This window comes from Brassica oleracea, chromosome C6, assembly GCF_000695525.1.
Source record: "Brassica oleracea var. oleracea cultivar TO1000 chromosome C6, BOL, whole genome shotgun sequence".
Lineage (NCBI taxonomy): Eukaryota > Viridiplantae > Streptophyta > Magnoliopsida > Brassicales > Brassicaceae > Brassica > Brassica oleracea.
Genome location: NC_027753.1, coordinates 38,135,025 through 38,159,694, shown reverse-complemented (window position 1 = coordinate 38,159,694; position 24,670 = coordinate 38,135,025). Strand labels below are relative to the sequence as shown.

Sequence of the window (24,670 nt, the reverse complement as noted above, 5' to 3'; positions counted from 1 at the left end):
TTTTTATTATTTTTTTATTATTTTTTTTGATTTTTTTTTTTTAAAAAGATAAAAATAAATTGACCAATAGCGGACCACCACGTGGCGTGGGGCCCGCTGAACAGTGACGACTCGGATTCATACGGAAGGAGCGTGGCGAGACAGGATCATTACTGTAACATATTATAATATATTTTTTTTCTGGGGAAGCGTGTGAACTCCACCCACGAACCTCCAATGCTGGTGCTCTTAGGGGTCTAAGGCAAAAAATAGTCCATTTTTATTATACATAATAATACAAATTGTAATACTAGTGTAATAATAATTTTTAATATAAAATGTAAATAAATATTGGTATTTCGTTATTTTAGATTTTCAAGTTACTATATATATATTTTTTTATAGAAAGTTCCAGTGGAAATGTAATATTTTTTACGGAAAAAGAAAGATATATATATATATATATATATATATATATATCTAACTTTTAAACAGACCAAAAAAATTCAACGTATAAAAAAAAATGTGTCCATGACAATAAATAAAACCAGAGAAGACGGTTCGAATTATTTAGAAGAAAACTTAAGTTCTTTTTTCAATAAGACAGTAAATATATTATCATTTTACTAATGACTATCCACAAAATATGTGGCCCTAGAATTTTATAATACAAGCGGGGGTCTGAGGCTAATGCCTCGAAACATATACCAAACGCACGGCTCTGTATAGTATATTAATCAGTTACATAACATATACTCTATCTGTTTCATTTTAAGTATCCTTTTGGATCTGTGCATATAGATTAAAGAAATAATTATTTTTTGTATATTTTCTATATAAAAATGTTTTTTTGATCACGTCAAGGAGAGTCTGTCCAGATAGATTTTATCTTCGTTTGGTTTAAGTTAGACTTATTCTTATCAACATGTTTTTATCCTTAATTGTTTGTGGAATTACGTTTCTGTATCGGTTTTTTATACGACTAATATGTCAAGTATTTATCGGTTTTTGATTAATGTTATATACGATTGATTGAAACAGAAGAAGTGAATAATGTAGTGCATAAAGAAAAGATGTGTATAATATAAAGAACTAACAAGCATACATAATTCTTGCCTGCACAAAATACCATTTGTCTTTTGAAAACTCATATTGAGTACTACTTTTAAATTACATAATAATCAAAGAAGAATATAAGTTGAATGAGCTTAATTACAGTATTAAGATCTTCCTCTGATCAGATTTAGCTTTTCTAGGAGAAACCATATTCCAATAGACACCAAGGCTAATATCGCCCACCGGCGATGCCTATCCCAAAAGCATTAACCACATCCATTTACTTTATTCTTTCTTGTTACAATTTCTTTTAGTTTGCTTGGTTGTATCTTTTTGGTTTGCAATCTTGTTTTTAAAAATGTTGGATGTATAAATAAGTAAATCTGGACATGTCTAATATTTAATCAGATCATCACATGTGTTTAGCCTTGTTCGAAAACGCGGGTACTACGGACGATTACTCGGCGAGGAGGCGCTCGACGGTGCTTGGCCGTGGCGAGTTGGCTGTAGTCGGCCAATTAATCGGCAACAACAAAAAAAAATTTCTTTTTGGGTTTTGAATGCTTAAAATCTTGTATTTCTATGACAGATCTATAGGTTTTAAGTATAAAAACATGAAAACGCACCAAAATCTGATGATATGTGTGATTATAAACGTTTTACGGTCATGGAAAAACTGTAAAATTGAAAACCAAGACAGATGGGGAAGATGAAGACGAAATGACGATAGTACCCTTCATTAAAGGCAAAAAAAATTAAAAAGAAGAAAAACGCGTGGATCCAGGGTCGAACCCGGGTTCTTACGCTGAGCAAAGATTATGAAACCACCAGGCTACTTCGACTAATTGTCTATTGTCATGCAAACTGACTAATGATGCATAATATATTTATAAAAAAAAATTAAAAACTAGGCCCCGATTAATCCCCGATTACTCTCCGATTAATTGTTAACTCGCTAGGCTAATATCGTCCGCCCGACTAGCGCCTAGCGTAGTTTCGAACAGGGGTGTTTAGCATATCTCTGATATTTAATAGATTGTGACTTGAGTTCGTATAAATCTCATAACTATAGTAAGTAGATCTTTTACTTAAAGGTAAATCTCTTTAAAAATCTCTTTTAAATTTTTATTTCCAAAATAACAATCTAAAGTCAAAGTTAAAAAAATAAATTTACTAAAAAAGGTTAACTGATAATTATATCTTCATTTGTAATTTTTAATTATTTATTTATGAAATAGATAAATATTTAAATATTAAAAATTATAAAATAATAAAATAAATAAATTCAGTTTCTTTAAAAGATAAATTCGTAACAGTTTTTTTATGATACATTTTTTTTAAAAAAATAGGAAAAGCTATGTGAATATATATAACCAGGGCAGACTCGTGCTTCGGCGGGATTTTATACCTTTTAAATTTTGTTTGTAAGTTTATTAGGTTGTATTCTTGTTTGGTTGGGTCTAGTATTTCTCATCATTCTTTTGGTATTGGTGTATTTGTAAATTTTGGTTGTGGAGATTGTGTGGGCTAATGACATTCTTTACTTTTTATGTAGGATGGTTGTGTGAAATTATTTTGTTCGTCTAAACTTGACAACTATTAACCTTTAGTTCCCATGCTCTAATCCAGCATGAGTATTTTTTTAACGTTGAATTGTATTATTAAACCTTATAGATAAAGAGTACTGAACAATGATAATTAGCAAAATAAATGTAAAAAAATACATCAGTAAACTAACACACATCTATTTTGCATATGGATGGCTGAAGATTTTACATATAAAAACTCCATATTTGCTTTTGAATAGTTGAATCTCAAGGGAAATAACCTTCGTACTAATCCAAAAACACCATTCTTCAGACTGAATTGAGAACGATTGTTAATCTCATTTTAATACTCCAGTAGGAGCCATCGAGACAAAACAACTCTTTATATTGCTCAACTGACAATAACAAAATCAAAGAGATTACCGTTCCATATAATTTCGTGATTTCTTTCGGAATAACCATAATTTACAGTAAGAACTCAAATTTCATGGTCTGTTTTTGTTACCGGCCATTGTACTGGTCTTCTCAGGATGACAATGAAATCTATAGCGAAATTAGAGAGTCTTTTTCACCAACGAGAGGCTGCACTATTTGTACAATTTATTGTTTTAATCTCGCCAAGAAGAGTCTGTCCACATATATTTTGTCTTCGTTTGGGTTTAAGTTAGATTTATCCTTATTGACATGCTTTTAGCTTTAATTTGTTTCCGGGATTATAATTTTATATTATGCATAATCACAACTGGTTTCTATACAACTAACATGTTAAGGTTTCTATCGGTTGTTTTTAGTTAATGTTATATACGATTAAAACAAAAGAAGTGAATATGCATAATTTTGATTAGTGAACTATATAATGGATAAAGCAAAGATGTGTATAATATAAAGAACTAATTAATAAGCATACATAATTCTTGTCTGCACAAAATAACATTTGTCTTTCAAGAACTCGTATTGAGTACTACTCTTAACATAGATAATGATCAAAGAAGAATATAAGTTGAATGAGCTTAATTTATTAAGATTCTCGTCCGATCAGATTTAGCTTTTTGAGGAGAAACCATACTCCAATAGCCACCAAGGAACCGGCGATGCCTATCCCAAAAACTATCCCAAAAAGCTTCAGGTAATAATCCATATCCACTTACTTATTCTTTCTTGTTACAAATTCTTTTAGTTTGCTTGGTTGTATCTTGTGGGTTTGCAATTTTGTTTAAAAAATGTTGGAAGTATAAATAAGTAAATTTTGACATGTCTAATATTTGATAAGGTCATCACATGTGTTTAGCATATATCTGATATTAAATAGATTCTGCCTTGTGTTTGTATAAATCTCATAATTATAGAAATATATATTTTTACTTAAGGGTAAATCTCTTTAAAGTTTTAATAGTTTTTTTCTTCCCAAAATTAATTCAAAGTCAAAGTGACCAAAATCAACTTACTAAAATGGTTAAATGACATTATATTCTCATTTTTAATTATAATTATTTATTTATAAAATATATAATATAAATAAATATTAAAATTATGAAAAGAATAAAATAAATAATTTCAATTTTTTTAAAATCAGTTCGTATTATGATACGAATTTTCTTAAAAAAAATTTAAAAAAATTTCTGAATATTTATGATATCTTTATATAACTTTTAACAACAATTTCTGAATATTTTTGATATTTTCAGGAATTTAAGATTTGTTCTATGTAATATTTTTAGTCCTTTGTGATATTTTAATTAATCAGACATTAAAAAATAAAAGGTATTTTTGAGATTTGCACAAACACTAAAGTATATCAATCTATTTAAATTAAAAATGATTTATTTATAGAGACACTTTGGCAAATTTGTGATTTGATCAAAATCGCAAACAAAAGAGTAAAAAGAACCATATTTCTCTTCATTTGTAAGTCATGAACAACATAGAACATATTTCTTGGGTAATCCATGAACGGGCTTGCTCTGGAGCTAAATGATGTCAGTTTTTTTGGATACTTGATTAGGCTGAGAGTGTTGTGGCCTAGAGAAAGTGATTGTAAGCAATCTATTTTCAAAAATAAGAATCACCTTATAATTCCTATCAACACATGAAAATGACAATACCCTTTACTGGGAATACGCTTGCATTTTTATTTCTTTTGGATTAGTCTCTCCACAGGGGAACTTAGAGGATGCATTTGAAGGGCATAGCATTACAAAGTTCATTTATTGATAAGAAAAGGTGTTAAAAAGGAACTATCATATATATAATCTATGCAACACTTACATGGTCCCATCTACATTTTGGCATCAGTTTTGCACATTTAACGTGAAACTTTTCTTGCAACTCGCATTGTATCAACCGAGTGATGCACCTTTAGTCGACAGCCACTGCTAGTTATTATCCACCTTCTTGTCAGCTCCGAAGCTAGGTTGACTGTGTTTGAATGTTTTCTATTATGTGCTTATGTTAAGAGTGGAACCTGTGGTTGTACTGTAATTTGTAGAATCGAACTAGTGTGGGCTTATAACAGTGTTGCTTAGTAGTTCACATGGTGCTTGTTACGACTAACATGTTAGAGTTTCTATCGGTTGTTTTTAGTTAATGTTATATACGATTAAAACAAAAGAAGTGAATATGCATAATTTTGATTAGTGAATTATATAATGGATAAAACAAAGATGTGTATAATATAAAGAACTAATAAGCATACATAATTCTTGTCTGCACAAAATAACATTTGTCTTTCAAGAACTCGTATTGAGTACTACTCTTAAAATAGATAATGATCAAAGAAGAATATAAGTTGAATGAGTTTAATTTATTAAGATTCTCGCCTGATCAGATTTAGCTTTTTGAGGAGAAACCATACTCCAGTAGTCACCAAGGCTATTATCACCCAACCGGCGATGCCTATCCCAAAAACTATCAGAAAATAATTCATATCCATTTACTTGTTCTTTCTAGTTACAAATACTTTTAGTTTGCTTGGTTGTATCTTGTGGGTTTGCAATTTTGTTTAAAAAATGTTAGATGTATAAATAAGTAAATTTTGACATGTCTAATATTTGATAAGGTCATCACATGTATTTAATATCTGATATTAAATAGATTGTGACTTGTGTTAGTATAAATCTCATAACTATAGAAATATATTTTTTACTTAAGGGTAAATCTCTTTAAAGTTTTTAATAGTTTTTTTTCCCAAAATTAATTCAAAGTCAAAGTGACCAAAGTAAACTTACTAAAATGGTTAAATGACATCACATTCTCATTTTTAATTATAATTATTTATTTATAAAAGATATAATATAAATAAATATTAAAATTTTGAAAAGAATAAAATAATATTTTTTTTTAAATCAGTTTGTTATGATACAACTTTTCTTAAAAAAATTTTTTATAAAATTTCTGAATATGTATGATATCTTTAAATTTAAATTTTAACAATGATTTCTGAATATTTTTGATATTTTCATGAATTTAAGATTTGTCTATGTAATATTTTTAGTCCTTTGTGATATTTTAATTAATCAGACATTAAAAAAATAAAAGGCGTTTTTTGAGATTTGCACAAACACTAAAGTATATCAATCTATTTAAATTAAAAATGATTTATTTATAAGTGAAAAAGATATGTAAGTCGTATCATTTCCCCATTTTTGATTATTATAGAAGTATTAAAAATGGAAATTAAGTTTTTCTTTAACACACCTCTTACTAACTTTTTCACGCCGTGTGAAAAAAAAAACACGGAACAAAAAGTTTAACGCCGTCTTCTTCCTCGCTCGCTCGCCGTCTTCTCTCTCTCTCTCCCAAAACTCTCAGGCAATTTTTTTGCCTATGGTTTCGATTCTACACGCAAGCTTCTTCCTTTTTCCAGAGATCGATGAACCCTAATTAGTCAATACGCAGTGGCACGATTCGCACACTCTCTCTCTCTCTCTCCACAATCTGGAAAAAGAATGCAATTTACTTGTGATCCTGTAAGTTCTCAGCTTACCTAATGAACGGGTGAGATTTCGATTTTGGGTTTTCTCTAAATTCGAAATGTTTTTGATTTTAAAAGGATCAAGAGGGAGACGAGGTGCCACAGTATGAACACATCTATCAAAATGACTTCTCTTATCGAAAGTAAGAACCTTTCTTCTCTAAAGGAGTATTCCCATTTTTAAAGTATACATTTTTACTGACTCTATAGGCACAAGAAGCAGAAGGAGGAAGATATCTCTATCTGTGAATGCAAGTTTGATTTTGGAGACCCTGACAGTGCTTGTGGTGAGAGATGCCTCAATGTGATTACCAACACCGAGTGTACACCTGGTTACTGCCCTTGTGGCGTCTATTGCAAGAATCAGGTAAACACTGTGTTTGAATGTTCGGCTTTTGATGATGTAAAGAGTGTAGAATCTTTGTCTTAAAGCTCGGTAACGTTCTTAGTAGTTTACTTGTTTGTTGCTTGGTTACAGAAGTTTCAGAAATGTGAATACGCAAAGACGAAGTTGATAAAGTCCGAAGGTCGTGGTTACGGACTAGTGGCTGTTGAAGACATAAAGGTTAGTCATTTCTCAAATTGAATATTCAATCAGGTTATGAACAGATAAACTGATAAGGTATTTGGTGTTTGGGATTCAGGAAGGACAGTTCATTATTGAGTACTGTGGAGAAGTAATCTCATGGAAGGAAGCAAAGCGTAGAGCTCAAACTTACGAAACTCATGGTGAGTTACTGAGTAAAGCAAACTTTTACAGAGATGTTGAAGGATCTTCACAATGTTACACATGGGTGCAGGTGTAAAGGATGCTTACATAATATCTCTCAATGCCTCTGAGGCTATTGACGCCACTAAGAAAGGAAGCCTTGCTAGGTTTATTAATCATTCATGGTAAGAAAAAAAAAAAAACAACAGGGTTTAGATAGAAATCTATAGCTACAGAAGAACTGTTTCTTACTTGTTGTTTTGTTCTTGCAGTAAACCAAACTGTGAGACGAGGAAGTGGAATGTTCTGGGAGAAGTAAGAGTTGGGATCTTTGCCAAAGAGAGCATATCTCCAAGGACTGAGCTGGCTTATGACTATAACTTTGAGTGGTACGGTGGAACCAAAGTCCGTTGTCTCTGTGGTGCAGTGTCTTGCTCTGGCTTTCTTGGAGCCAAGTCTCGTGGCTTTCAGGAGGATACATACGTATGGGAGGACGGTGATGATCGGTACTCGGTTGATAAGATTCCGGTCTATGATTCTGCGGAAGACGAGCTTACATCTGAACCTACTTCTAAGAATGTTGAGTCCAACAAAAATGAAGAGAAAGATATTGTGAAAGAGGAGTCTACTGCTCTGATTGTTGAGCAGTCAGATTCAGCTCCTATGGAGGTAGATGCTGTCACAGAAACTGTTAAAACCGAAGAAGATATGAAGCTGACGACCTCGCAAGATTCGTCGCAGAAAACAGCAGTTATATCTAAGGGTCTTGCGAGGAAAAGAGGAAGGCCGATTACAAAGAATGTTGTGAAGAAGCACGTTGACATAGCAAACGTGGTTCAGCTACTAGCAACCAAAGAAGCTCAAGATGAAGTTCTCAAATGCGAGGTAAAAGAGTTTTTTTTTTTTTTTTTTTCTGCTCACAGTGCATATTGATAAGAAACTTGATGAGTTTTGGCAAAAATTGTTGTCAGGAGGTGAAGAAGGAAGCAGCGGTACGTCTCACGTCCTTGTACGATGAGATAAGACCAGCGATTGAAGAGCACGAGAGAGATAGCCAAGACAGTGTAGCAACAAGCGTGGCGGAGAAGTGGATACAAGCAAGCTGTTATAAGCTCAAGGCAGAGTTTGATCTTTACTCTTGTGTGATAAAGAACATCGCTTGCACTCCTATCAAACCACATGACTCGGCAAAGACCAAAGCTGCAGAAACAGAGAACAAGCCCTCGGAAAGCTAATGAAGAAGAGAACGAGCTCCAAACCTGCTAGGTGGCTCGGAAGGTTATGATTATGATTAGACTTTTGTGAGTTTCGCTGTAAGTGACATTTGTTTCATTTGATTATTCATAAATCCAATGAGAAGCTGACGAAAAACCGCGTGGAGAATAATATAAAGTCCATTTCTTTTCTTTTTTTTTTGCCGATTCAAATTGAAAACCTTTAAAGAAAAGTAAAAGACTTTCTTCTTTGACTCGTCCATCTAAAGCGAACAAACAGAAAAAGGAAAGTGAAATTTGAAGAAGAGGAAACAAAGAAAGAAAGAAAGAGGAAAGCTTTGATTTTGAAGTGCTTAAGAGGAGAAGAGAAGTTGTTGTTTTTCTTGTGTTCTTGTGTCAAACATTTGATCTGAGTTAGTTAGTTAGATTCGGTTTGGATTATAGATGGTGAAGGAAACAGAGTACTATGATGTCCTCGGCGTTAGCTCAACTGCTACAGAGTCTGAGATCAAGAAAGCTTACTACATCAAGGTTTTGAATTTTTATCTTTTGCTTTCTGGGCTTTGGTGTTTTTTTTTTGGGTTCTTTTTCATCTGGGAAGAGACCTTTTTGTCTGTTATTTGAATTTTGGGGAAGAGTTGAGATTAAAAGTTTGAAGCTTGATGTGAACAAGTATAGTGATTGTTGGCTCCTTTTTGTTTAAATTTCTTTACACAGGCACGCCAAGTTCATCCAGATAAGAACCCTAATGATCCTCAAGCTGCTCACAACTTCCAGGCAAGTTAATGTTTGAAAGATAAACAATTTCAATTGTTGGAATCAGATTCTGTTGATAGTAACTGTTAAGCTTGTGTGTTGTTGTTACATAGCTTGAAATCATTAGTACCAAAGTTTAGGTTCTCTCTCATTGTTTGTTTAACATAAAGAGTTTTTTTTTTAAACTCAGGTGTTGGGAGAAGCCTATCAAGTGCTAAGTGATTCAGCACAACGCCAAGCTTATGATGCATTTGGGAAGTCTGGGATCTCAACGTTAGTGTCTTTTCCTTCTTGTTGAGTCTTAGTGAAATAGATCTTCTTGTGTGCTAAAACCAATGTTCTAAAAATCGCTAGGCGGTGGTTAGGTGCTAGAGGATTATTGTTTAGGCGGGCGCCTAGGCCGAGTAGGCGGGACTAGGCGGGCTAGGCGGGACTAGGCCGGCGCCTAGACCGATTTTTAGAATGCTGACTAAAACTATTTGGCTCTTACTTTGTTTGTGTTCATCCTTTTCAGTGATGCAATCATAGATCCTGCGGAAATATTCGCAATGCTTTTCGGCAGCGAGCTTTTCGAAAGGTACATAGGACAGCTAGCTATGGCGTCAATGGCTTCACTCGATATCTTCACTGAAGGGGAAAATGATATGTTTGATACCAAAAAGATTCAAGAGAAAATGAGAGTAAGTGTTTGCTCAAAACTCTCTCAGGTCTCTTCCTTGTGTACACAATATTAATGTTGGATTGTGTGTTTTGTTGCTTTCAGACTGTTCAGAAAGAAAGAGAAGACAAGCTTGCTCAGATTCTCAAAGACCGCCTTAACGAATACGTGGTTAACAGAGACGAGTTTATCACCAACGCCGAAGCTGAAATGGTTAGGCTCTCCAAGGCAGCGTATGGTGTGGAGATGTTGAATACAATTGGGTATATATACGTAAGACAAGCATCAAAGGAGCTAGGGAAGAAAGCTCTCCTTCTCGGAGTACCGTTCGTCGCTGAATGGGTTAGGAACAAAGGTCACTACATCAAATCCCAGCTCACTGCTGCAACGGGCGCATTCGCGTTGTTCCAGCTGCAGGAGGAGATGAAGAAGCAGCTAAACGGTGAAGTGAATTATACGGAGGAGGAGCTTGAGGAGTACCTTCAGTCCCATAAGAGAGTGATGGTTGATTCTCTGTGGAAGCTCAACGTTGCTGACATCGAAGCTACTCTTTCCCGTGTTTGTCAGCTGGTTCTTCAAGATTCCGAAGCCAAGAGGGAGGAGCTTCGTGCAAGAGCAAGAGGGCTAAAAACTCTGGGGAAGATCTTCCAGGTTTCATTCATTTCTAATATTTATTCAAATGTGATTTGTGAGGGTTGTAACTTATCGGTTGCCATGCAGAGAGCGAAAACAGCTAGTGAGAGTGAACCTATAGCAAGAACTGAAACTCAAAAACTAAACGAGGATGAAAGGGACTATGATGATGATGCATCTACATCTCCAAAGTCTAATGAAGCGTCTCACTCTACCTATGGTACTCAGGTATCTTCTTCCTCTTAGTAATGGAGGATAATGCATGACTTGCACAACATTTATGCTTGTGTGTTTGGTAGAATTAAACTCTTATTGAGTACATTTTATAAACTCTTTACTTTGTTTTGGCAACCGTTAGGAACAGAAGAGTCCCTACGTGGAGGAACCGAAGCTAGGAGATGAACAGTTCAACTATTACTTCCCAAGACCCGCACCACCACCTGGTGCAGAGAAACACACTTCTTCAACTGGCTATGACTGATTCACGTGAGAATCAGTAAGTGTCTCTTAGTATATATATATATATTTACATACTCAGTCTTAGTATATATTATATTTCCAGTTGTGTGCTGCTATGTAAAAGCTATTCTTTTTTTCCTTTTGTTTTCAATGATTTAATGTGATTTGCCTCTGTTATATTATAAGTGATGTTGAAAGTATATATGATAAAAGCTCTTTTGTGATAATGTGTTGTTATAATTGCGTCAATGTGTTATTAGTACATGATTCAAGAAACTGTTGATCCGGGTTTTGCTAGATCAGTCCTTCATGAACTGGTCGATCAGATAGCCATTACTCATTAGGCACCATGACTCGAGACTCCATCGAAGCCTGCATGCAACAACAACGTTTTTCAAGAACTCATATGTTAAAAGTGTCTTGAATGAATATAGCTTCTTATTAGTCTATCTTCCTCAAAGACTCCAGCTGGTACAGAAGGTTTCGTAATGGCATCTGGGCCGATTGAGAAACATGTTGACAAGCCCGTTAAGTCCACTGAAGTCTCAATACTAGCCGTTGATACAATTCTGAGTAAAATGAAGAACTTGAGCTCTTGTCGTCTTCTGTGTACGGAGAAGCCAGCTCAGAAGAGATCAGAGCATCCTGTCCTTACCGTGAACCGATTCCAGCTACTTGATGCTGGCGTGTGCTAACTTAAGCTTTAGGTTAAGATGTACCCTTGTGTCTCCTCATGTATATAAGAGGCTAGCGATGTATTAGGATTTAGGGAGTCGAATAAAAGATTGAAGTTACAGTTTCATCTTTTTCCATTCTTGTGTGTTTCACATGGTATCAGAGCTCAGTTAGTAGATCCATGGCTGAAACTCAAGAGTCTCTTTCAACTCTCAGTATTACACAATGTGTTACTCTGAAACTATCTTCTACAAACTATCTCTTGTGGAAAACTCAGTTCGAGTCATTCCTCTGTAGTCAGTCTCTTCTCGGGTTCATTAACGGGTCCTCTCCTCGACCATCACCAACAGTGTCTGTCAGAAACGGTGATGAAGTTATAGAGGAAGCAAACCCTGAGTTTGTCAAATGGCTCCGCAAAGACCAACTGGTTATGGCTTGGCTCTTTGGTTCTCTTACGGAAGAAGCTCTCTGGTCTGTTTATGGGCTCCAGTCAGCTCAGGAAGTGTGGTTCAGTCTTGGGAAGAAGTACAATCGGGTGTCTGCTACGCGCAAGCTCGACCTTCAGAGAAAACTCCAAGGTATGAAGAAAAATCAGAGATCTATGGCAGAGTATCTCGGTGAAGTTAAGAGTGTTTGTGATCAACTAGACTCTATAGGATGTCCTGTCTCAGATCCAGAGAAGATTTATGCTGGGTTAAGTGGTCTTGGTAAAGAATATGAGTCCATTGTACTGTTATTGAACACTCAATGGACTCAGTTCCTGAAATGAGTTATGAAGATGCAGTTTTTAAGTTGGTGAACTTTGATGAAAAGCTCAAAACTTTCAACCAAGCACCAGAAGTCTCTCCTCATGTGGCGTTCAATACAGACAGAGCGTACTCTCACAGAGGTTGTGGCTATTACAACAACCGTGGTAACCGTGGGAGAGGCTTCTCACACAACGGTGGTGCTGGATCATACTCTACTCGTGGTCGTGGTTTCCATCAACAGTTTACAGGCACAAGCTCCAACTCACGCCCTCAGTGTCAGATTTATGGACGTTTTGGTCACACTGCTCCTCGGTGTTACAATCGTTTTGATCAGCACTATCAGTCTCCTGAGACTCTTCACACAACTCTCACGTCTGTCAAGTTGTCTGATCAACAACAGCAAAGTGGTCAGGAATGGTATCCAGACTCTGGCGCCTCTGCACACATTACCAACAATGGATCACAACTGCAATCTTCGGAGCCTTATCTCGGTGATGATCAGGTGATAGTGGGCAATGGAGACTTCCTCCCAATCACTCATGTTGGTTCTGTGAATCTGCAAACTCCAACAGGTATTTTGCCTCTTCAAAATGTCTTAGTTTGTCCGGGTATAACAAAATCTTTGCTCTCTGTCTCGAAGCTCACTTCAGACTATCCTTGTGAGTTGACTTTTGATAATGAGTCTGTGTTTGTTAAGGACAAACTGACAAAGCAGGTTCTAATACAAGGCCACTGGGATAAGGATCTTTATGTGTTGAAGGATGCTCGGTTTCAAGCTTTCTATTTCAACAGGCAGCAAGCAACAAGTATGGGGATTTGGCATCACAGGCTAGGCCATCCTCATATGGACATTCTTCAACAACTCTCAAGAAATAAAGCCATTGTTTTCAATAAGTCCAGTGTGTCGTCTGTCTGTGAGTCTTGTCAGTTAGGGAAGAGTAGTAAGCTCCCCTTTATGTCTTCAGATTTTGTGTCGTCAGGTCCTCTACAAAGAATTCATTGTGATTTGTGGGGACCCAGTCCAGTTGTATCTACTCAAGGGTTCAAGTACTATGTTATTTTGATTGATAATCATACAAGATTTACTTGGTTCTATCCTCTGCGTCTTAAATCTGAATTCTTCTCAATATTTCTACGCTTTCAACAACTGGTCGAGACACAATTTCAGAGTAAAATCAGAGAGTTTCAGTGTGATGGAGGGGGTGAGTTCATCAGTAACCAGTTCTTGAGTCATCTTGCTGCGTCTGGAATCAAACAACTCATCTCATGTCCCCACACTCCACAGCAAAATGGTCTTGCTGAGAGGAAACATCGTCATCTCACAGAGCTCGGCTTAACAATGATGTTTCATGGGAAGGTACCTCAACATCTCTGGGTTGAAGCGTTCTTCTCTGCAATGTTTCTGATTAACCTTCTTCATTCTTCGGTGCTGCAAGACAACAAAAGCCCGTATGAAATGATTCATCAAAAGCCGCCTACCTATACAGCTCTTAGAGTCTTTGGCTGTAAATGTTACCCCTCTCTGCGTCCGTACATGCAAAACAAGTTTGATCCCAAGTCTTTATCTTGTGTATTTCTCGGGTACAATGAGAAATACAAAGGTTATAGATGTTTATATCCACCTACTGGCAAGATTTTCATCGGCAGACATGTCCTCTTTGATGAAAACTCTTTTCCTTTCGGTGACATATACAGTGATCATCACAAAGAAAGTTCTTCTCCTTTGATCAATGCCTGGAGAGACGCTTCTCTGCATCGTCAGACCTCAGTAACTCCATCCACTCCTCACGAAGAAGTGATACCACCGAGATGTCGTCCACATATGGAAGTTCAGGATCCAGTTCTTCCGGAACCTGTCGCGCAAGAAGCCATTATACCACCTCCACCTATTCCTTCACCTGTTGTATCTGAGAGTGAGTCAGAGGACAATATCATTGATGATCCTCAGCTTCACGATGAGATCCAACAACCTGTTTATCAGATGACAACACGAGCTCGTGCAGGAATAATAAAACCGAACCCAAAATATGCTTTGTTTACAGTCAAAGATGTTGATGCTGAGCCAAAGTCTGTCAAATCTGCATTGAAACATCCTGGTTGGACAAAGGCAATGGGTACAGAGGTTGACAATATGGTGGAGACTGAGACGTTTGAGCTTGTTCCTCCTGCAGAAAATCAGAATCCGCTTGGTTGTGGTTGGGTTTACAAGAAGAAGATCAATGTTGACGGTACAGTAAGATGTCTTAGAGCTCGTTTGGTCGCAAAAGGCAATCAACAAGAACAAGGGGTTGACTTTCTCGAGACGTTCAGTCCCGTTGTTCGAACAGCTACTATCCGAACAGTTCTTCATGTAGCCGTCACAAAACGTTGGTCACTGAGGCAACTGGATGTTCAAAATGCCTTCTTACATGGTGATCTCAAAGAGACAGTTTATATGAAGCAGCCACCGGGATTTGAAGACCTGGAACGACCTGATTATGTCTGGCACTTGAAGAAGGCAATTTACGGTCTTAAACAAGCTCCACGTGCTTGGTTTGACAAGTTCAGTGACTTCCTTCTAGCCTTTGGTTTTCAATGCAGCTTCCCTGATCCCTCTTTGTTCATTTACCACAAAGGATTTGATGTCATCTATCTGTTGTTATATGTTGATGACATGATTCTAACGGGTAACAATGAAGACTTACTGAACACTCTTCTACTTCAACTTGGTAAACAGTTTCGCATGAAAGACATGGGGCCTTTGCATTACTTCCTTGGTATTCTGGTTCATCATTACGCAGACGGTATGTTCTTGAACCAAGAGAAATATGCAGCTGATCTTCTAATCACTGCTGGCATGCGTGATTGTGCTCCCATGCCTACACCTTTACCCATGAAGCTTGAGAAAGTTCCTGATCAAGACGTTCTGTTCTCGGACCCTTCACTCTTCAGAAGCCTCGCGGGAAAGCTTCAGTATCTTACTCTGACAAGGCCAGACATCCAGTTTGCTGTGAACTTCATTTGTCAGAAAATGCACGCACCGAGTCAGTCAGACTTCAGCCTATTAAAACGTATATTGCGCTATGTCAAAGGCACTGTGGACATGGGCATATCTATCAAGGCTAACTCAGACTCTACTCTGCTTTGCTACAGCGACAGTGACTAGGCTGGGTGCAAGGACACAAGACGCTCCACTGGAGGTTTCTGTACGTTGCTTGGTACTAACGTCATCTCTTGGTCCGCAAAGCGCCATGACACTGTTTCAAAATCATCTACTGAAGCAGAATATAGGACTATGTCTATTGCTGCATCTGAGATTGTCTGGTTACAGAATCTTCTGCGTATTATGGGGCTACAACAACAACGAACTCCTCTACTTCTCTGTGATAACTTATCTGCAGTCTGTCTCACGGCTAATCCTATGTTTCACAAACGAACAAAACATTTTAATATCGATTATCACTACGTGTGTGAGAGGGTTGCAGCTAAATCATTGGAAGTCAAGCACATTCCTGCTTCCCTTCAGCTTGCGGATGTCTTCACGAAATCTCTGAGTCAGGAACCGTTTTTCAAGCTCCGCAGCAAACTTGGCGTGTCTTTACCGCCCACTCCAAGTTTGAGGGGGTGTATTAGTCTATCTTCCTCAAAGACTCCAGCTGGTACAGAAGGTTTCGTAATGGCATCTGGGCCGATTGAGAAACATGTTGACAAGCCCGTTAAGCCCACTGAAGTCTCAATACTAGCCGTTGATACAATTCTGAGTAAAATGAAGAACTTGAGCTCTTGTCGTCTTCTGTGTACGGAGAAGCCAGCTCAGAAGAGATCAGAGCATCCTATCCTTACCGTGAACCGATTCCAGCTACTTGATGCTGGCGTGTGCTAACTTAAGCTTTAGGTTAAGATGTACCCTTGTGTCTCCTCATGTATATAAGAGGCTAGCGATGTATTAGGGTTTAGGGAGTCGAATAAAAGATTGAAGTTACAGTTTCATCTTTTTCCATTCTTGTGTGTTTCACACTTCTCGACTGGTCATCAATGCTTACCACAGCTTCCATAGCGTTCCTTGCTGCGAGCCTAAAATCGTTGACTTTGACCACCGACAGCAAAATGGTGTTAATCATTTATACATTCTTTGTTCTTTTATTCTTTTGACTTTTACCACCGACAACAACAACAAAATGTAGAGTTTACGGAACATAGGAACGATTACACCTGGGTTTGACACGCATCGGATATCCGGATTTTCGAAGGTATTTGTGATTTGCTTCGTATGTTACGGATATCTGATTTTTCGATTTTTTTTGCTTCGAAAAATACGGATATCCGGAAAAACGGATATCCGGAAAATAAATAGATATTTACGGATATTTACGAATACTTACGGATATCTCATCCGCTTTGATTAATACAAATAATCTTAAAAATTCAATATAAATATTTTTTTTGCATGATATATAAAATAAAAACTAAAAGAAATAGTGAAACTACGTATTTTATAAATTTTAAACTTAGTTAACAATTATAATAAAACAAAACTTAAGAAAAAGGTTATAATTGTTTTATAAATTTTTTTCTCTTCTTTTTCATGTAATACTTTTATATAAGTAATAATGTGAATAGAATTTGTCAAATCATATGTTATAATAATAATTATATAAACTTATACATTTAAAACATTAAGTATAATCAATATGTACATGTATTTATATATTTTCGGATCGGAGCGGATATCCGCTTCTTAAAATTTTGATATTTGTGATTTGTTTCGATTTTAACGGATATTGATTTTTAGTATTTTCTTTGCTTCAGAAGTCTACGGATATTCGAAAATTTTGGATCGAATCGAGACGAATAACTAATCGAATCAAATTTAAAATGTTCGGCCCTAGATTACACCATAAGAATGAGAATTCGTTTTTCTTTTTATTTGCATGTTCGCTATAGAAGATTAACAAAACACACTAATTATCACATAAATGGTCCAGGAAACTAAAGCTAGTTTGTGTACTGTGTAGCCACCACTTGCTCAATGGTTTATGAACAGCTCCAACAATATTAAACTCCGAGACTTGCTGGCCTAAAATGTTTTTTGGATGTCTTCAAAGTAACTGGAGACAGAGAAAGCTTACGTATTGTGTAAGTTTTTTTTTTGTATTGTGTAATTTTGAAACCTAGAGAGTAAGAAACATGGAATCATTAGTACCATTGTTTTCTAATGAGTCCAGGTTGTATTAGATGTGTGCCATTCTGTGTACAGTTATGCCTTTTATTCTTTGGTTATTGAAGAATATGATTAATGTTCCAAAACCACATGAAAGTGACTACACTTTTTGTAATAACGTGTTGATGTTGGAGATCATGTGTTCTCATTTCTATTTGCGTTCAGGCACAAAGGACTAGTAACAACTCAAAATACAAAAATTGATTATTTGTTTTTGGAATTATTATTTATTTATGAATGAATGATACTTCAAGCAAGTAGATATATTTGGCTTTTAGTGTGAATGAATGTGATGGTGTGCCACCGTGAACAATGGTGGCAATTGAATGTGAAAACTACTTTTAATTTTCTTTAAATTTAGATCTGTAAATCATATGAGGCTTTGATAAGGGCAATTCTCTCAATTTTGATAATGTCATAGCCGTTGATTGCTATAAAATAATAATATATTAGTTTCCCCATCACGGCACTTTACAATTAAATTAATGATTCTGTTTTTAGTAATTTAAATCACTCGTTAAACGTCTGTTTTGATCAGTTCCCCCGTGTGGCTTAATTAAAGTTCTAACGAGTAACGCGTTGATTAAACAAAATCGGAAATTTATTACGTTCTTATAATAACATAGAAAGCGAAAAGACTAAACTAACCTTATAAGGAACTCTCCTCGAAAGAACATAACCAGTGGACCAGAAAAATGTAAGAAGAAGGTCAAATAAGGTAAACGATGACTTGTGATCAGCGTCTGTGACCAAAATCGAGAGCTGGTTTCCAAAATGGAGAGCGAGAAGAAGCAGTCGTCGTCAGTCTCCGACGTCGGAGCATGGGGCATGAACATCGTCAGCTCCGTGGGGATCATCATGGCTAATAAACAGCTCATGTCTTCCTCCGGCTTCGGATTCAGCTTCGGTACGTTTGTCAAATCTCATGATCTTTGATGAACTTTCTAATTAATGACGATGAACTTCTCTTTCTTGTGTGTTAGCGACGACGCTAACGGGATTCCACTTCGCGCTCACGGCGCTCGTTGGCATGGTGTCGAACGCGACGGGGCTCTCTGCGTCGAAGCACATTCCTCTTTGGGAGCTTCTTTGGTTCTCTCTCGTAGCTAACGTCTCCATCGCTGCTATGAACTTCAGCCTCATGCTCAACTCTGTTGGCTTCTACCAGGTAAATTCAATAACTAAATAAATAAATAATCGAGGTAGTCAGCTCAACTGGAATGGATCTTGGCCATTGTGTCAAAGATCCCTAGTTCGAGTGACCGCCCACACAAAACTAATATTACTGGAATGGCCAAAGATCCCTAGTTCGAGTGACCAACTGTGTCAAAGATCCCTAGTTCGAGTGACCGCCGACACAAAATTAATATTACTGGAAAGGATCCTGGCTATCGTGACATGTCAGTAGTTCTCAGTCACAAAACTAATATTATATGCTGTGGGAAATTACGAGTTTCGGTTCTGAACCTCTCTTAGTATTCAAATTGAGTATATCAAAAGAAAAATTTAATCCTGCACAAATCCGCATAATCAACATTTTGGTTACGAGAAATCTCAAAAGAGCAGTAGCCAGTTGGTTTAAGCGCAGGCGTCGTGCTGTTGTGAATGTCCATTTCTTCGTCCTGGGAGATTATTCGGGCCGAATGTCCGGACACCTGCAAGTTGACAAAAAGAAAAAAATCTTAAAGAAGTCATTAGCTCAAGTGAAATGGATATTGGCCATTGTGTCAGAGGTCTCCAGTTCGAGTAACCGCTGAGACAAACCTCATATTATATGGTGTGGTTTCGTATTTGGGGGATAACGAGTTTTGGCCTCTAGTATTCAAAGAGTATACAAAAAATAAAAGAAAACAATAATTCTTTGATCATTTTCAAACAAATCCGCAGACTAAGTTTTTTTTTTTTTTTGGTTTATGTATTGGTTTTTAAACGATTGTTTGTTCTTGATTCATCCGTTCTTTTGGTTATAATTTTTTTGTGTGCGTAGATATCGAAGTTGAGTATGATTCCGGTTGTATGCGTGATGGAATGGATACTACACAGCAAGCATTACTCTAGAGAAGTGAAGGCGTCTGTTATGGTTGTGGTTGTTGGTGTTGGCATTTGTACTGTCACTGATGTTAAAGTTAATGCCAAAGGTTTCATCTGTGCTTGTACTGCCGTCTTCTCCACTTCCCTGCAGCAGATTGTAAGTACCAAAAGCTATGTTTGTTAACCGACAACTATTCTCTGTGTGTGTGTCTGTCAATTGTTTGTCTTATAAATTTGCCTTTTTTGTTTATGTAAACAAGTCCATAGGCTCTCTGCAGAAGAAATACTCGGTAGGGTCTTTTGAGTTGCTCAGCAAAACAGCTCCGATCCAAGCACTTTCACTCCTCATCTTCGGCCCCTTTGTTGACTATTTCTTGAGCGGCAAGTTCATCACTACTTACCAGATGACTTATGGTGCCATTGTAAGTCATTCTCTCAACTCCTTCCCTTTTAAAGGATTTAGACGTTACTCCTCACTTTATCTCTATCTCTTTGCAGTTCTGTATTCTTCTCTCCTGCGCATTAGCCGTATTCTGCAACATAAGCCAATACCTCTGCATAGGAAGATTCTCTGCAACGTCATTTCAAGTTCTAGGCCACATGAAAACAGTATGCGTCCTTACACTTGGATGGCTTCTCTTTGATTCGGAGATGACATTCAAGAACATCTCCGGTATGGTCGTAGCTGTTGTCGGAATGGTGATCTATAGCTGGGCGGTTGATCTAGAGAAACAGAGAAACGCAAAGTCGACTCCTCAGGGGAAAAACAGTATGACAGAAGACGAGATAAAGCTACTCAAGGAAGGAGTAGAGCATATCGATTTGAAAGATGTTGAGCTCGGTGAGACCACTAAAGTATAGATAGATACAATGTGTGTGCTTTTTATCAAGTTTCAAATTACACGTCGAATACTTCTTTTTTGTAAGACTATAAAAGTACAAAAAGTTTCTCCTCATCACACGTTATTCGGTTTACTAGTCTTCTTCTTTTGGGCCTCTTAAGAACATATTAGGCCTTTGTGAAGCCCATTGTTCCTATTTGGTTAACAAGGACCATTCCCATAGTACCATGTGATTTTAATCATTTTCTAAAATGAAATATCAAAACATATCTTTTGTTTTATATACTATAGTTTAATGGCCATCAAAGCTTTAACAACGACCAGTTTCCAAATGTTTCGTTTTCGTAGAAATGACATGTAACTCAGGACATGTGATGTGTGTATTATAAATAATACAAGAAAGTACATGTGATGTGGTCTACGAGTAATTATTGAGATAAGTTAAAATAACTGGAAATGACTTGTGTTAACTAGTTGATCCATGGGAAGTTTAAGAAAGAGAACAAATTTTACTGGATTTGTTAGTAATTTATTTTTTTACTGGGTTTATGTAGAAGAGCAGGAGAAAAATAATGAGAAGGAAAGGTCCCATTAACATGAATCCCAGACCTCGAAAAAGATCCAAATCCTACAACAACTAGGTACCACCACCATACTATTACTAGGCCCTCTTTTCTGCTTTATTGGAACCCTCAAAACCTAGAGACAATTCATAAAGATGAAAACAAACATTTTAGGGAAAAGAATCACCTTTTTTTATTTTATTTTAATTATTTAATCCCCTAAATAATGTTATAGGACTTGCGGGGTATATTTATTTAGATGATGAAGTATGTCTGAAGTAAAGCCAATTTAAATACATCACCAATATATATACAGTCTTCTTATTTTCATAATCCAGATTCAAAATGTATTTATTTGACCAATTATTTTTCATAACCTTATATGCTGCTTTCTTTGACCATTTTTTTGTTTTTTTCAAAAACTAAAAAAATTCAACTATCAAAGCCAAAATAATCACAACAGGCTTTGTTTCAAAGTGTTTGCATTTAATAACTTCAATAGAGCCGCTTGACTCAGCAGTTACACTGATTTTGGACGTGTTTTAACCATTATTAGTAAACATCCTTCACGTGCTCAGGGAATCAACCATTTTAAGTGCTTAGATATCTAATTTAAGTAAGATTAACCATATAATGACCGACTTAACTACATTTGACAAAACCTTAATAACTTCTCCCAAAAATGAGTAGAAGAAGGAATTAACTTTTGAGGAAGGGAGTGTGTGAACCGAAGAGATTTAACATTAATTAACATAGATTTTTTTCTTTTCTCTCTTTCCCTTTTACTCCTTTTCTCCTTTTTTTTTATCTTTTTTATCTTTTTTAATCTTTACTCCTTTTTCTTTTTGTGTGTCTGTGTTTTTTTGTTTTCTGGTGAGCTCACATTCTGATTAAAAATAAAGAAAATGCTTTTCCTTTGGTAATAAGGATCATCATCTCTTTTCATGCCGTTTGCAGCAGTGCAGATTTGTCTTAAAAAAGTTTCCCTTAAAATCTCTCCCACTCCAGTGAAAAACTTCTCAACTTTGTCTTCACCAAACCTTTTAATCTTTTTCATTAGCTTTTTTACTGTCTGGATCCTATCAATAAGCTGGAAGAAACTGTGAAACCTCAGATGATTACATCTTTGCCCTGAAACCCTCTACTCAGATACAAAAAGAAGTGATTTTTAGCGAACATACACACCTAAATGGGCTCAGAGCAGCATAGGTTTCTTCAGCAGCAGGAACAGGTTCCTCTCTTAAATTCCTTTACTTTAAATTCCAGTTCTTGGAGGGTTTTACTTAAGCTCAGTCTCTCAAATCTAAGCTTTTCAGATTCGGAACCTGTCTTCTCATGCTTATTAGATCTGACTATTCAAACTCTGTTCGCACACTAATCTAGTTAACAGAGCAAAATGTTCATCAGGGCTTGTTATTAAAGTCTCCACCTTTTGATCCCCTCTGCTCTTGTCTTTTCACTAAACTAAGTGATCATTGAGAATTGAACACAAAGTTGACATCTTTACTTGCAAACCAATCATCCAAAGTAATAAAAATCAAACCTTTTTAGGCTTCTTGATCTCAAGCTTGTAAGCTTGTAAGCTTGTTATAAAATTTAAACCTTTATAGGTTTTGTAAGCTCATTTTTAGTTAATGGGCAAAATGTTCATCAGGGTCTATGTTAGAGTCTCCACCTTTGATCCCTCTGTTCTTGTCTTTTCACTAATAAGTGATCATTGAGAATTGAACATAAAGTTGACACCTTTCCTTGCAAACCAATCATCCAAACTAATAAAAATCAAACCTTTATAGGTTTTGTAAGCTCATTGGCCTTGAAACTTACAGTGGAGTGTGTCCTTTTGCAAACCAATCATCCAAACTAATACTAATCAAAACTTTATAGGTTTTTGTAAGCTCATTGGCCTTTGAAGCTTACACTTAAGTGTGTCTTTGTGCAGAGGAAAAGGTGGGGAGGCTGTTTAAGAGTCTTCTCTTGCTTCAAGTCCCAAAAGGGCGGAAAACGAATAGTACCAGCTTCTCGCATTCCCGAAGGCGGTGGCAATCCCTCAGCCTCACAGCCCAATGGACCTCACCAAAGTGGTGTGTTAAGCAACCAAGCAAATTTATCTTACTTAGCTCCACCATCCTCTCCCGCTTCCTTCACAAACTCTGCTCTCCCTTCAACAGCTCAGTCCCCAAACAACTCCTACTTGTCACTCGCCGCAAACTCATCACCCTCCGGTCCTTCCTCCAGCATGTACGCCACAGGACCGTACGCTCACGAGACTCAGCTAGTCTCCCCTCCTCCTGTGTTCTCCACCTTCACCACCGAGCCGTCCACAGCTCCTTTCACTCCTCCTCCGGAGCTTGCGCATTTAACCACCCCTTCCTCCCCTGACGTGCCTTACGCTCGTTTCTTGACTTCCAATGGGAAAGGCAGCCATTACAATGATCTTCACTCTACGTACTCTCTCTACCCCGGGAGTCCAGCCAGCGCGGTCTCCCGGGCTTCGGGAGTCTCCACGCCTCTGCAGGAGTCTAACTTCTTCTGTCCTGAGACTTTCGCCAAGTTTTACCAGGATCATGATCCTCAGAACGGTGGGAGGTTGAGCGTGTCCAAGGACTCGGATGTGTATCCTAGTAATGGGAACAGGCAGACGAGGCAGGACATGGAGGAGTTGGAAGCTTACAGGGCTTCCTTTGGGTTTAGTGCTGATGAGGTTGTTACGACTAGTCAGTATGTAGAGATCAATGATGTGATGGATGAGTCTTTACTTAAACCAGTAGCTTACTCGCCAAGCGAGGGACAAAAGCTGCTTAGAAGAGAAGCGAGTTTGCTAACGAGTACCAAATCAGAAACTGGTGAGTATTGTTTTATTAATCTCAATATATTATTATGAGCTGATGCGTTGTGTGTTGAGTGTTTCATTTTGTGTTGGCTTTTTAGGTCACAAACCAAGAAATGGTATTCATGCGGATGAAGAGGCTTTGTTATCAAGAGTGGGATCTGTGAAAGGTAGCAGAAGCTATCCCACTGGCTTCTCAAGCTCTGATGCAGAGGTGGAATACAGGAGAGGAAGAAGCTTAAGAGAAGGCAGAGAGAACAGACACAGGAGATAAAGACTTGATCAGCTATGTTCTTAAGGTCTTCTAAGTTGCTATGCTAACTCTTTGAGATAAGAATCTAGTTTCTTTTAAGTATATATAGAATAATATGAATATATATATATTACAGATGGTTTGTAGTAGAAATGATGTGTTGTATAAGCAAAGCAAGGGTGTGAGAGTAGTGAATGGTTTTTTTTTATTTAAAGTTTGTGATGCCTTTTTGTAAGACCTATCTTTCATCTAATTGCAGCAATCTGTTTGGGAGGTTTTTTAATGTCATTTTCTTCTCTACTTGATGCATTTGTTTAAGAACTGTGATTAATTTCTATGTTAACACTTGACTTGTACACAAACACGTTTGTTTCAAAAACACTCAAAAAGACATGGATTTGTGATGAGTTCTTTCTTCTGTTTGCTGGACCGGGTCAATAAAAATGGGCCACTTTTAGATATTGGATTGCGACGCTGCTTCTGCTGCGTTACATTTTGTTTGTTCTTATGAAACTAAGGGTGATGATGATCTATTACTTCAACTAGCTC

At 36.9% G+C, this 24,670-nt stretch overlaps 4 protein-coding genes across 5 annotated transcripts; all 4 read left to right on the top strand.

Moving 5' to 3' along the window:
- The first annotated feature begins 6,348 nt into the window (after positions 1 to 6,348).
- LOC106300603 (histone-lysine N-methyltransferase ASHH1) lies at positions 6,349 to 8,636 on the top strand. Its single transcript, XM_013736780.1, has 8 exons — positions 6,349 to 6,547; positions 6,631 to 6,695; positions 6,763 to 6,919; positions 7,031 to 7,117; positions 7,197 to 7,281; positions 7,353 to 7,446; positions 7,534 to 8,146; positions 8,233 to 8,636. Exons 1-8 carry the CDS (start codon positions 6,527 to 6,529, stop codon positions 8,494 to 8,496), a joined length of 1,386 nt encoding a protein of 461 aa, XP_013592234.1. The 5' UTR covers positions 6,349 to 6,526; the 3' UTR covers positions 8,497 to 8,636.
- Positions 8,637 to 8,701: 65 nt separating this feature from the next.
- On the top strand, positions 8,702 to 11,205 carry LOC106300604 (chaperone protein dnaJ 10). 2 transcript variants are annotated; one of them, XM_013736782.1, is made up of 7 exons: positions 8,702 to 9,006; positions 9,193 to 9,252; positions 9,422 to 9,504; positions 9,746 to 9,911; positions 9,995 to 10,540; positions 10,610 to 10,750; positions 10,887 to 11,205. In XM_013736782.1, exons 1-7 carry the CDS (start codon positions 8,920 to 8,922, stop codon positions 11,001 to 11,003), a joined length of 1,200 nt encoding a protein of 399 aa, XP_013592236.1. In that variant the 5' UTR covers positions 8,702 to 8,919; the 3' UTR covers positions 11,004 to 11,205. The 2 variants fall into 2 exon arrangements, with proteins under 2 accessions (XP_013592236.1, XP_013592235.1); XM_013736781.1 differs by having other exon boundaries at positions 10,881 to 11,205.
- Positions 11,206 to 18,309: 7,104 nt separating this feature from the next.
- Positions 18,310 to 20,625, top strand: LOC106296586 (UDP-galactose transporter 2). Its single transcript, XM_013732747.1, has 5 exons — positions 18,310 to 18,512; positions 18,589 to 18,773; positions 19,593 to 19,793; positions 19,897 to 20,058; positions 20,135 to 20,625. Exons 1-5 carry the CDS (start codon positions 18,380 to 18,382, stop codon positions 20,495 to 20,497), a joined length of 1,044 nt encoding a protein of 347 aa, XP_013588201.1. The 5' UTR covers positions 18,310 to 18,379; the 3' UTR covers positions 20,498 to 20,625.
- A 1,278-nt stretch (positions 20,626 to 21,903) lies between these two features.
- On the top strand, positions 21,904 to 24,398 carry LOC106296466 (uncharacterized protein At1g76660). Its single transcript, XM_013732599.1, has 3 exons — positions 21,904 to 22,272; positions 22,981 to 23,884; positions 23,970 to 24,398. The coding sequence occupies exons 1-3, from the start codon at positions 22,231 to 22,233 to the stop codon at positions 24,140 to 24,142; spliced, it is 1,119 nt and encodes a 372-aa protein (XP_013588053.1). The 5' UTR covers positions 21,904 to 22,230; the 3' UTR covers positions 24,143 to 24,398.
- The last annotated feature ends 272 nt before the right edge of the window (positions 24,399 to 24,670 follow it).